Source organism: Schistocerca americana, chromosome 8 (assembly GCF_021461395.2).
Source record: "Schistocerca americana isolate TAMUIC-IGC-003095 chromosome 8, iqSchAmer2.1, whole genome shotgun sequence".
NCBI lineage: Eukaryota > Metazoa > Arthropoda > Insecta > Orthoptera > Acrididae > Schistocerca > Schistocerca americana.
Genome location: NC_060126.1, coordinates 116,151,016 through 116,164,963, shown reverse-complemented (window position 1 = coordinate 116,164,963; position 13,948 = coordinate 116,151,016). Strand labels below are relative to the sequence as shown.

Genomic DNA, 13,948 nt, shown 5'->3' with positions numbered 1-13,948 from the left:
AATGCCGCGATTCCTGTTAAGCCTACACCACGAGTTATGAGACCACGGTCGCTTTTTATCCACTTACGTCAGCTAGCGTGAGTTTTTATATGAACAGTGGTGCAGATTGAGAGGATTCAAGTTCCGTTGCTTTGTAAACGATTGTTCATTCGCAAAACATAATCTTTCGGAGGATGGCCACATTCTTTAGTTTTCGTAAACAGCATTCCAGGGACTGTAACCGAGTTGAAAGTCATTGCCATGAAGCTATTGATGGGGCGAAATTTCAAAAGGAAGAAATGTGTTGGAATGGAGAACCTGCAGAACACACCTTTGGCTGGTCCCATTCGCGGTTTCAGTGCTCCTCTTATTGACAGGTACATTATGTATTACTGCTGCTTATGTATTATTTGCATGTATTACAACAGCTGCTGTTCTTTTTCACTGGCGTATTCTATTCCTCACACTGCCAATTTATTAATATTTTTAGTAATATTTGTGAAGACTGGCCGTGTGGACCTGGGGCGGTGAGTATACCTTTCCTGTATAACTAACTGTCCGGCGATTTTCACAACTAAAGAAAGCGCTATGCAGTTTTTCGAACGTCGTATACATTATAGAGCTCTGAATAGTTTCACGAGGAAGTTGTCTGATCGCTACGTTAGCAGAGCGCAAACTTACAGGTTTCCAATGCATAGGTAAACACACGAACCACCATACCTTCCTTAGTAGTTTCCTTACGTTTGGTACAGTTTGCGGCGTTGTTAACACGTTAGTATCCGATCATGTTTCACGTATGCTGTGACTGTGAAAAAGTCTTATAAAGCTATTTCGAATGCAGTAATATATCCGAGCGTATCCAAATTCTACACTTGCATCTGCAATCCCCGATTCAACTTCAGAATGTGGCAGAAGATACACCGAACGAGAAACAGTTCCCCCTTATCCCTGTTGCACATGGGAAGAACGGACGTTGCCATCTCTCTGTAAATCTAGAATATCCTCTTTCTCTCTCCTTGTTCATCGACCACACAAGGTGAGGTAGTTAAGCATGCCAACCAAAATATATAAAGAACAAGAAAAAATATTCAGGTGTAGTCTGAGTTAAGTCAAAGCGGACGAAGTGACGAATTTTATGATGTTCTGACATACAAAAGTAGTTTTTAACATGTATTATCGCACCAACTAATTCCATATATATATATATATATATATATATATATATATATATATAAGTTACGAAATTAGTTGGTGCCATACACGTTAGAAATTAATTACTTTTGTATGTCACAAAATCATAAAATTCGTCACTTCGACCGCTTTGACAACTCAGACTACACCTGAATATATTTTCTTGTTCTGTATATATTTTGGTTGGCATGCTTAACTACCTCACCTTGTGTGGTCGATGAACAAGGAGAGAGAAAGAGGATATTCTAGATTTACAGAGAGATACCAACATCCGTTCTTCCCATGTACAACAGGGATAAGGGGGAACTGTTTCTCGTTCGGTGTATCTTCTGCCACATTCTGAAGTCGAATCGGGGAGTGCAGATGCAAATGTAGAATTGGAATACGCTCGGTTCGTGGAATGAAAGGCATCTCCGCTCCGACACGCCAGTTAGGCAACTCTGCGAAGCACCCGCATACCCGAGACCTCTCTGAAACTACTGCCCGCATCAACTGCCTGTGTCACCACGTGCCAATTATCGCAATAAGCACACGCTGTGTTGCTTAACAGATACTCCGCAGCAACTCGTCATAAGCAAACTGATGCCATCCAGCTGCTGGAGTATAACTGCACTAATTCCTCCATCACTGGTACGGCGTTGAATACCAGCGTCGACGGGCCAGTGTATAATCGACTTGTTACTTTCACACAGTAAAAAGTCGTCTCGAAATAACGAAAATTTTGCATATTCCTTCTTTTCTGCAGCAATAGTACCTGGTGACTGTAACATTTAAAATACTCTCTTGAGGGTTACTATTCTTCTGCACAAACAAAATGCGATTCCCCTCTTGTAGAAAAAGAAAGCGAAGGTGGTGGCGACCAAAGAATCACTGGGTCTCAGTATCTTTCCAAAGAGATGGCGCCAGGATTACTATAGTATGCTTTTAATTACACTGTTTTTCGACAAAGACAGCACAGTTACTGTTGACAGCGTTTATTTATATCTCTCTATTGGCATTAGAATGTTGTCGGACGAAGACTGTAGAATTACTAATGACAGAATTTACTTATATCTTTCTTTTAAGGAGTTACAAGTGTAGAGCCATTTTGGTCTTGCAGCAGTTTAGCAGATGCAAACGCCTAAAATCTATTTCATACGATATTCAAACGATCAAGTCATGATCAGAAATAAAAGTATGTTACATGTCGTACAAAGTAACAACGTCATGAGCACACATAATAAATAATATTTTTGTTCCACAGAAACAGTAAACCACATAAATCAAAAGAAACATGGCACAGCAATTCTTTTCATTTGTTCATTCTCGCTGAACCAATAGGACATCTGTTAACGTAATTACAACGACGCCAAAAGGATAATCACCTTGTTTGCTAACATCAGTGGTGTGACAGTAGTTTTAATTAGGTCACTGTCACAAGTTATAACATATGTCGCTGTCACTTCTGTTGTGACCACATTGGTTAATTCAAATATACGTTGCAATCAGTATTTCTTGCTGGAGGACACGAATTCGACATTTTCCTTGATGGTATCATACCGGTTCATATTAATAAATAATTTTGGAATTCTTTATTTATTCCATACGTTCACAAAAGGAAACAGATTGTATTAAAATACTCAGCGACACATCATTCCACCTCCATTAATTTTCACATGGTTGTTAGCCGCCTATGAAGTGCATGGACTGGATTCTTATCCCAGCTTCCTGCTTAACAGTATTAACTTCATCGAGACCCTTTGAAACTCGTACAGGAAATCGTTGTTCAGTACCCATGAAAATTGAGCGAGTGATGCGGCACTATGGTTAATGCAGCGAACTGGTGTTCCAGAGTAGTGGGGTTCTCATTGACGTCTGTACGTTTCAACTGTTTCCCTAAACGACTTAAAAAGACTTCTGGGATGGTCGCTTTCCGTTAACTGGCATCAGAGACGCTCTCTTACAGGCGACGGTATTATACTGATGACGAACAAGACAATGTCAACAAATAAACAATTTGCGTGTTGACAAATTCACAGAATAGTATATATTTTTTAATATTAAATAATAATTTACTTGGATCTTCGTGGCAGACTAAAACTGTGGGTGCCGGACTGAGATTCGAAATTGGGAGCTCTACCTTTCACAGGCAAGTGTTCTACCGACTTAGTTACCCAAGCACGACCGAGCACCCCTCCTCACAACTGTAATTCCGCCAGTACCTCGTCTCCTGCCTTCCAAACTTCACTGACGCTCTCTTGCGAAACTTGCAAGACTAGCACTGCTGGAAGATGGATATTACGGAGACATCGCTCAGTTATGAGGCTGTGGCTACGCCATGTCTCCGTAATATGTTCCCAGAATGAAATTTTCACTCTGCAGCGGAGGGTGCGCTGATACGAAGCCTCCTAACAGATTAAAACTGTCTCCTGGAGGCAACGCTTGGGTAACTGAGTCGGATCCCATTTCGGGTTTCAGTCCGGCACGCACTGTTTTCATTTGCCAGGACATTCCTAGAAAATGCTTAAAAAAGAAAAAAAATGTGATAAGGATATCTGCTCCTGTTAAAAAAATGTCGGTAGAGCACTTGCCCACGAAATGCAAAGGTCCCGAGTTCGAGTCTCGGTCAGGTAGACACTTTCATATCAGCACACACTCAGCTGCAGAGTGAAAATTTCATTTTGGACGAATTTATTTGTTGACTACAAGTCTGCATAAGAGTCTGTATACATTGCAATTGTTCTCTGATAGTACGTTTACTAAATTCGCCTGCGAACACATCAGCTGTAACAGAAAATTCGTAGAATCGTGCAAATAGATGCAGCCAAAGAAAGGTGTGTTCTTTATCACACGACGCACCAGAGTCGTAAACAGTGCGATACACATGCTTCTGGAATCGTAATTGATGTTCAGATGTGTAATAGCCGTTATGATTCTCCCATCGGTAGTTGTCATGCGAGTGATGCACCGGTAGTACATGGTATAACTATGCGTAAGGTCTTCCTCCACTCATTTATGAATCCTGCCACTCTTTTTTCCGGACTTCACTGGCTAAAGCCATACAAAATCGATAGCAATATCTATTTTCGCCTTTGCGAGTGATCTTCTTACTCAAAACGTCTGTTCGTTTCCCTTAATGCTATTGTCTTTCCCCTAGCAGAACATCACCTCCTACTTGCTGCTATGGAGTGATTCGTGCACGCTGTGCGCAACCAAGTGATTATCCCCTGGTGTCTAAAAAGTTCAGAACTGGAAGCACTCATCTAGAATCAGAAGGTTATCGGTTCTTCTACTTGATAGTGAGAATACTGGAGAGGACTCTGTTAGCACTGATGTTAGAAGCATAAATTTCCCTTTGCTTTTGATAACTGGTTCCCAGCACATCCTTCGCTGTGTAGTAATACAACAATATACATTAAATGGGTGTACGATTCTATATTTGGTTACTCTGAATATACCTCGGCCGAATTCATTACCCTTTCTCGTTCAGTGTCAGATTGTGTTAAAAAATACACGTTTATTAGAATTTAGCTAAAATCAGTTCCTCATCAGATCCCAGCACACAAGACAGTCATATGTAATTATCCCGATAAGCATATAATGAGCTCACGTATGCTGAGCTCGCATTCACGTTCGAATGTTGACTTGACTAGAGCAAACTTCTCTCATCGTCTTTTAAAACTCATGAAAGCACTTCTGCAATAAATAATAAAAACACTGAAAGAAACAAACCGGTAGCACAGTCTCTCCATTCTGTAGCTTCACGATTTTCCGGTGTCTTTGCACAGTGTCGATTACCCAGCCCAAGAACTGCTCCGTCAGCGAGCGGATAAAATCTTCACATGAGCACAAACATTGTTCATGATATCTAATGTCCGGAACGACTTGAAAAAAGCGCAGGTGACGCCTGTATATAAGAAGGGTAGAAGGACGGATCCTCAAAATTACAGACCAATATCCTTAACATCGGTTTGCTGCAGGATTCTCGAACATATTCTCAGTTCGAATATAATGAATTTCCTTGAGACAGAGAAGTTGCTGTCCATGCATCAGCACGGCTTTAGAAAGCATCGCTCCTGCGAAACGCAACTCGCCCTTTTTTCACATGATATCTTGCGAACCATGGTTGATGGGTATCAGATGGATGCCATATTCCTTGACTTCCGGAAAGCGTTTGACTCGGTGCCCCACTGCAGACTCCTAAGGTACGAGCATATGGGATTGGTTCCCAAATATGTGAGTGGCTCGAAGACTTCTTAAGTAATAGAACCCAGTACGTTGTCCTTGATGGTGAGTGTTCATCGGAGGTGAGGGTATCATCTGGAGTGCCCCAGGGAAGTGTGGTAGGTCCGCTGTAGTTTTCTATCTACATAAATTATCTTTTGGATAGGGTGGATAGCAAAGTGCGGCTGTTTGCTAATGATGCTGTGGTGTACGGGAAGGTGTCGTCGTTGAGTGACTGTAGGAGGATACAAGAGACTTGGACAAGATTTGTGATTGGTGTAAAGAATGGCAGCTAACTCTAAATATAGATAAATGTAAATTAATGCAGATGAATAGGAAAAACAAGCCCGTAATGTTTGAATACTCCATTAGTAGTGTAGCGCTTGACACAGTCACGTCGATTAAATATTTGGGCGTAACACTGCAGAGCGATATCAAGTGGGACAAGCATGTAATGGCAGTTGTGGGGAAGACGGATAGTCGTCTTCGGTTCATTTGAAGAATTTTAGGAAGATGTGGTTCATCGGTAAAGGAGACCGTTTATAAAACACTAACACGACCCATTCTTGAGTACTGCTCGAGCGTTTGGGATCCCTATCAGGTCGGATTGAGGGAGGACATAGAAGCAATTCAGAGGTGGGCTGCTAGATTTGTTACTGGTAGGTTTGATCATCACGCGAGTGTTACGGAAATGCTTCAGGAACTCTGCTGGGAGTCTCTGGAGGAAAGATAACCAGTATTTGAGGCTGGCTGCAGTACAATTTTACTGCCGCCAACTTATATTTCGTGGAAAGACTACAAAGATAAGATAAGAGAGATTAGGGCTCGTACAGTGGCATATATGTAGTCATTTTTCCCTCGTTCTGTTTGGGAATGGAACAGGGAGAGAAGATGCTAGTTGTGGTACGAATTACCCTCCACCACGCGCCGTATGGTGGATTGTGGAGTATGAATGTAGACGTAATGTTGAGGCTCAGACACAGCATCGTCTTGTATCGCAGGTGGCAGCGCTCGTGGGGAGCAGGGGCTCAACAACAGCGGATGCTGCAGCAGCGACGGCTGTGGCGTCAACAACCCCGACATCGACGGCGGCGCCGGCACGCGGCCTGACGATAAGCAGGTGGCGCCGCACCCCAGGGAACGCGGCGAACCGATCGCCGACGGACGGGAAGGTACGTCATCATCTCTCTCAGCTTGGATATCTCGTAATTCCCCTCTGAAAAAGCCTTTGATTCTTTTAAAGATAATACACGTGTATCGTTAGAACATCACACTGCTGCAAATTACAACACCAGGAAGCATAGGTTCCGTGCATGACAGTACTCTAGCGACCTTCTTAAACGAGCTGTGAAATACTATATATTACTTTCTCCAAAACTGTGTAGACATACGCACTATACTCGTAAGGGTCCACGTTTATGTCAGCCCGCAATAGCTCCCACCCGTCGTGGCGGAACTTCATTTTCACCCCTCCGCTTACAGCAACGAACCGACTTCTCCAAGTCAGACGACGAGCCGAAGAAGCGAGTAACAACTCTATAAAAAGAGATGAAAAGTTTTCACATATATATGCATTCCGTCATGGCAAAAAGATAAACAGATACTTCAGCTGTATAGCGAGTGTTGTGAAAAGTTTGTTTACAGCACGCTGGAGTATTCTCACTTCTGCAAGAACATTACAAGTCTTTGGAATAGGTTCTAGAACATAGCTGGCCTGGTTGTCAAGAATATCGGGAAAAATGACTAAAGTTCCGTCCATGTCGAGGTTATTAGCAACTGTCTAGTCAACTGGAGAAGGATGGGGCAGGGAAAGTCTGCGGTTCCTTTGAAGAAACATCCCCAGCTTTCGCCTGTGGTGATGTATTGCTAACAAGGAGGAAAAATCTGTGTGCTCGGATGGATGTATAATTCTCGTCTTTAATATGTGTCCATTGTCTCAACTTAATCGTCACTATTGCTTACCGAGCCGTTCTGTTAATTTGAAAGTAAAAATCTTACCTGTTCAAACACTTTCTTGTCAGTGATCTCATCTGTTGTTCTGAAGTAATGCGACTGATCTCTGGAAGCTTCAACTGAAATTGCTTACGAAAATTAATTATCAGACACTGAACTTAAACAAATATCGAGATCAGCGACTGTTGTGAAGATATAGAAACGTATACCATGCATTTAATAATGGTACGCAAACACTGTCCAATTGAGGAACTACTTGACGCAAGTAGCGGCTGTGGTCACGAAAACTGACAAACTGCAGAGACAGAGGTGTGCTGACCCTCCGCATTCGTATCCAGTGACACCTATCGGATGTCACGGTGGTCGGTCGGTACCGTTGAGCCTCCTTAGACCTGTTTGGTCGTAGTTTTTGACGCAAACACTGCGCATGCCACCAAATCCAGAGAGCATAATGTCGAATCCCGTATGTTGAAATAAGGGTATTCTTTCTTCATTTCGCACTACTGACGATCATAGCGACCTTGTAATGATAAATATTAGATTTATTAATTTCTGTGGACATAAGCTAATCTAATCATATCATTACTTAGAAGTGCGCCGTCATACATGAAAATCATACACAAAATAAGGCAGAGGCAAAAGGGGAGATGTAACACGACCGCGGCAGGTTTCCTTGTTGTTTCTGTGACTTTGTATACTATTTTGCAATTCATAGGCACGTGACAGAATCATCATGAGGCAGAACTTTTGACTGTGCGAATAAACGGTATTCGATTGACATACACCATCCGAAGATGCCATCATAATCGTCATCAGGAGCGGTCACTCGATATCCACTGTTACAATGAATTCATCTCCAGTATTTTACGTGTGTTTTCCATAGTTACTACTTTCAGCAATATTCATTCACATTAGTCGTGCACAGTAATAAAGATACTGATGTAAAACGGCTAGATTTCGAAAAATATACAGCACCATTCATTATGCACTTAACAATAAGAGCAGAAAGAGAACGAGAGTAAAATTTGATAAATATGTAGCTCTTTCAATACTTCTTCATGGAGTGAATATCGTGTTGCAGGAATGATATTCCCAAGAAGAACAGAAGGCTGCTCAATAACAGTCCACATACAAAACATAACAGTGCAACAAGAACAAAAAGTATAGCCAGTGGAAAGCATAGTAACCAAATATCGAAACACCTCTTAAGAACACATTGGACAGTGAACGACTTCCCAAACCAGCCTTAGTTTCTAAGCCGGCAGGAACAGCAGATGTTGGAAGGCTTAAGGAGAGATGGACAGACCATTTTTGATGAGAGAACAGCCTCTTGCCTAACGCAGGAAATGTAGGAGACCATGGAGAAGAAGTTAGTCTTACATATTTCAAATGTCATTTTCGTTAAACCTTCGTATCGATGTAATTTTGTTATTTGGGATAAAGCATAGTAGATTAGGAAATATATATAGCACCATTCATAATGCACTTAACAATAAGACCATGAATTCGCCTGCCTGCTAGTCGTCTTTACCTCCACTTATATTACGCACACACACACACACACACACACACACACACACATACACACACACACACACACACACACACACATATACACGTATAGGTGATCAAAAAGTTTGTGTTTGAGGTAATTGCTGCAGCGTATGTGCAATATAGTGCTACTTCGATGCGGGTATATAAGTACCGACATGTAGCAAGGGATCAGCGTGGCATTCGTGTCTTGCTTGCGGTAAATGCGGAAACGTGAATTATAGCGACATTATTACCAAACGCTTTTAAGCAGGGACAGCTTGCTGTTATACTTTCTTGGCTGCCGAAGGATAGCATCGGAGAATTAAATCTGGTATACTTCGGTGCCTGTGTTGTTCAGAAATACGATGCAAAATGCCTTCGCAGGTGCGTGCATGTCCTAAGGAACATTACATTATATTTTTGTAGAACACATGCACGACAGTATCGTATTCATTCACCAACACCAGGCAAGCTACTTTCAATTAAAATGTCTCCCCTGTTCATAAAACAAGCACCAATGCAGGTTTTAGAGAGATGGTTGACGGCGTATTGAACTTTCGGTATGGCCATGAGGTGAGTTCGTGTAGTCTATTAGTAAGGCGACCGTTCACGATTAGCTGGACAACCGAGTTCGATACCCGGTCCGGTACAAATTATCATTGTCGTCATTCCATTATACAGCTGATGCTTGCCGATTTTCGCAGATGCGTATACATTCAGTGTAATTAAGTATGCGTATGGGACATAAAGTCTCAAAAACCACCGATGGTGGGTCAAGATCTGCGCTGGTGGAGTTTTGACACAAGTCACCCGTCGATCTGGAAGAAGCAACGTCAGCTGAAATTGGAGACAATGGAACACGCGACCCTGTCTCTGCTTCTGCGATTGTGAAGCCTTCGGTCCCCTGAACATGTCTTGAAGGATCAAAGATTCCCGTAGGAGGAGAATGTGCAGCAGGCAGTCACGAACATGTCCTAAAGAAGAAATACCGATTTTGATCCAACAGCTACTATGAATCAAGACACAAAGGAATTATAGACACTGGGTGCCTGTGAGCATTTATTAAAGTCAGTGGGGAAAGATGAAAATTTGTGCCGGACTGGGATTGCAACCCTCGTCTCCTGCTTACTAGGCAGAGGCTCTAAACAGGTCACGGGAACAGCACGCCTCCAGTAAGATCCAAATTCTCAACTTATCAACACACTGCTAATGCAGTCCCTTGCTCATTATCCTCAATTTTTGTTGGGTCATCAGTCTTCTGACTGGTTTGATGCGACCCACCACGGATTCCTCTCCTGTGCCAACCTCTTCATCTCAGAGTACCACTTGCAACCTACGTCCTGAATTATTTGCTGCATGTATTCCAATCTCTGTCCTTTTTGCACTTTACAGCTGCCTCACGGGATGGCTGTGCGGTCTTAGGCGTCTTGTCACGGTTCGCGTGGCTCCCCCTGTCCAAACGTTGGGTCCTCCCCCGGGCACGAGTGTGTGTGTTGTCCTTAGCGTAAGTTAATTTAAGTTAGATTAATTGGTGCGTAAGCCTAGGGACTGATGACGTCAGCAATATGGTCCCATACTCCTTACCACAAATTTCCAAAATTTATCTCTACAGCTCCCTCTAGTACCATTGAAGTCATTTCCTCATGTCTTAGTAGATGTCCTATAACCTGTTCTTTCTGCTTGTCAGTGTTTCCCACATGTTCCTTTCCTCTCCGATTCTGTACACAACCTACTCATTTCTTACCTTATCAGTCAGTCCACCTACATTTCAATATTCGAATGTAGCACCATATCACTAATTTTTCGATCCTTTTCTGTTCCGGTTTTCCCACAGTCCATGTTTCACTACCATACTATTGTACTCCAGACGTACATTCTCAGAAATTTCTTCCTCAAATTAAGGCCGATATTTCATATTAGCAGACCTCTTGGCCAGGAATGCCTTTTCTGCCATTGCTGCTCTGCTTTTGATGTCCTCCGTGTTCCGTCCGTCATTAGTTATTTTGCTGTCTTAATTTCATCTACTTCGTGACCATCAATCATCGCTGTTCTCATTTCTGCTACTTCTCATTACTTTCGTCTTCCTTCGATTTACTCTCAAACCATATTCTGTACTCAATAGGGTGTTTATTCCATTCAGTAGATCATGTAATTCTTACTCACTTCCACTCAGGATAACAACGCCATCAGTGAAACGTAACACTGATACCCTTTCACCTTGAATTTTAATTCCACTCTTGAACCTTTCTTTTATTTCCATCATTGCTTTTTCGATGTACAGATTGAACAATAGGGGCGAAAGACTACTTCACTGTCTCACTGCCTTTTTAATCCGAGCGATTCATTCTCAGTTGTCTACTCTTATTATTCCCTCTTTGCTCTTATACATATTGTATATTACCTGTCTCTCCTTGTAGCTTTTCCCTATTCTTCTCAGAATTTCGGAGATATTACAATGTCGAACGCTTTTTCCTGGGCGAGAACTTCTATCAACGGGTCTTGATTTGTCTTTAGTCTGCCTTCCATTATCAACCGCAGCGTCAGAATTGCCACTCTCGTGCCTTTACCTTTTCTAAAGCCAAACTGATCGTCATCTAGCATATCGTCTATTTTCTTTTCCATTCTTCTGTATATCATTCTTGTCAGCAGCTTGGATGGATGAGCTGTTAAGCTGATTTTGTGATAGGTCTCGTACTTGTCAGCTCTTGCAGTCTTCGGAATTGTGTGGATGATATTTTTCAGAAAGTCAGATGGTATGTGACCTGACTCATACATTCCACACACCAAAGTGAATAGTGGGTTTGTTGCCACTTCCCCTAAAGAATTTAGAAATTGTGATGGAATGTTATCAATCCCTCCTGCCTTATTTGATCTTAAGTCCTCCAAAGCTCTCTTAATTTCTGGTTCTAATATAGTATTTGCTTTCTTTTCTAAATCGACTTCTGTTTCTTCTTCCATCACATCAAACAAATCTTCCAGCTCATAGAGGCTTTCAATGTATTCTTCCCACCTATCTGCTCTCTCGTCTGCATTTAACAGTGGTATTCCCTTGGCCCTCTTAATGCCATCACCCTTGCTTTTAATGTCACCGAAGGTTGTTTTAACTTTCCTGTACGCTGAGTCTCTCCTTCCGACAATCATTTCTTATCCGATGTCTTCTCATTTTTCCTGCAGCCATTCCGTCTCAGTTTCTTGGATTTGCCTAAGGGATCTTATTGGTGAAAAGGTCTCCATCCATTACATCAGCGTTTTCGTTGACGCTGTGCGTCTCCAACGCAGAAGCGTCAAGAGAAAGGGTGAAATGTGAATAAGAGCGTTTGTAAAGACCTATCCATCGTGTGGTGGTGTAGGACAGGATTTTGGGGAAATTTGGTGCCAATGTGAAGTCATTAACCAACCTAACGACTCATAAAGACTTCTGAACTCGGGCCTTTGTTTTCGCACGTCACGACACCTTGGTCTTTCAAGCGTCGCCGAGCTCGAGGGTGACGTTGTAGGCCACTACACTTTTGCACCATTATAAAGAAAGGCTGTAGTCACATTGAAGCCAAATTTCAAACTTACACATCGCAGTGGATCATAATTAGGAGCTTTCCTTTAATCGTGTTGCGCTTTGCTGTGTCTGTTCCAACCTATGTAAAGCTCTTGAGGTGACACAATCTCTCTGGAACCGTGCTCCCTTGCATTAGAAGATGTATTCAAATCACTAGACTTGAATAAGAAAGGAATAAAAATCAGTGACTCATAACTTAACCAACTGCTCTTTGCTGGGAATGTTGTGTTCATAAGTGAAGATTTCTAAGGAAGATAGAGTATTTTCCAAGGCCTAAAACTTTACTCTGAAAAGATGGGTTTGGAAATGAAGATCAATAGAACATAAATAATAAACCCAGACTACCAACCAACGGCATTTGGAAACCAAACTAAAGAAGCTAGACTACAAGCTAGGGAAAAACAATTAGAGCGCAGAAATTCATCACAGAAAATGAGTGATGTGGGTAGCTTTACAAAAAGATTTATACCGAGCAACAATGATGTCCTAAGTGATCGGAAGGCTGAAGTCTATAATACGTGCATACTACCAGTCAAAACCTACGACTTCGATGATTCTAAGTGCTCGTAAACTAAAGCGCTCACAATGAGATTTGGAGCTGTATATGATAGGAGTCAGTCTCAGGATTTGATCAGAGGACAGAAGAAAAATAACAAGGTAAAAAACGTTCTTGAGAGAACTGAAAGCCTGAAGAGGCGGTGAGTCGGACAGTAGCTCGAAAAGATCTAAGCAGGTTGATCTCTAGAATTGTTCTGGAGATCATGTGTTCACAAGAGAGGCATTGAAAAACTCCGAGGGATTGGCTTGATGGCGTGACGCTGGGCGCTAGAACACAGTGGTATGAGGTAGCTAAAAGTCGAAGACAATGGAAAAATATGGAAGTGGCCTATATCCAGTAGAGGACTGAAATATGTTGAAGAAGAGGAAGAAGAAGAAGAAGAAGAAGAAGAAGTAGTACGAATCAGGTGAGATGAGTGAAGGACCGTACTCTCTCACGTGACTCACGCAAACGAGTAAGTAGGGAATTGTCCGCATTTTGGCTCAGCTCCCCTCGCTACAGGCAGACCGCCAGCTGCAGCAGAGAGCCGCTCGCCGCTAACGACTCTCGGCGGGCGCCATGCGCCGCCAGAGTGGAGGTCCCTGCATTATTGAACAGAACAGCGGAACGCGCGCAGCGTGCGCTGGTCCCGGCTTTTCAGTAAAAGCCGACCCGACGGCTGTGGTTCACTGGTCCACCCTGGCACGTGAAACTTTAAACAAGATGGCTGGACTTCTGCCGTTTCTTCCAAAAAATAACACACGAAAGAATCAACAAGGCATTATGAAAAAGTGATAAAGTTGTTTGTCTGCAGTCGGTCTTCTGTGTTGTTACACCAGGTCACTTCAGTGCTTATTCAACTCAACGCTTCGAACTCGCCTTTGGGATTTATAAGTTCGTCCACAAATTATTCACCAACTCTACAACAAATTTCTTCCACAACTACTGGGTCATTTTTTTCTTTCTTTTTGTGAAGGAATGGTTTGATGCGGTCCGCC

At 42.4% G+C, this 13,948-nt stretch overlaps 1 protein-coding gene across 1 annotated transcript in view; it reads left to right on the top strand.

The window, feature by feature from the left end:
• The window catches only part of LOC124545612, a 103,371-nt gene that overhangs the window by 54,849 nt on the left and 34,574 nt on the right, over positions 1-13,948 (top strand). The window contains exon 2 of the mRNA XM_047124560.1: positions 6,375-6,545. Within this exon, the coding sequence (XP_046980516.1) occupies positions 6,375-6,545 (171 nt within the window). The remainder of the gene's footprint in view (positions 1-6,374; positions 6,546-13,948) is intronic.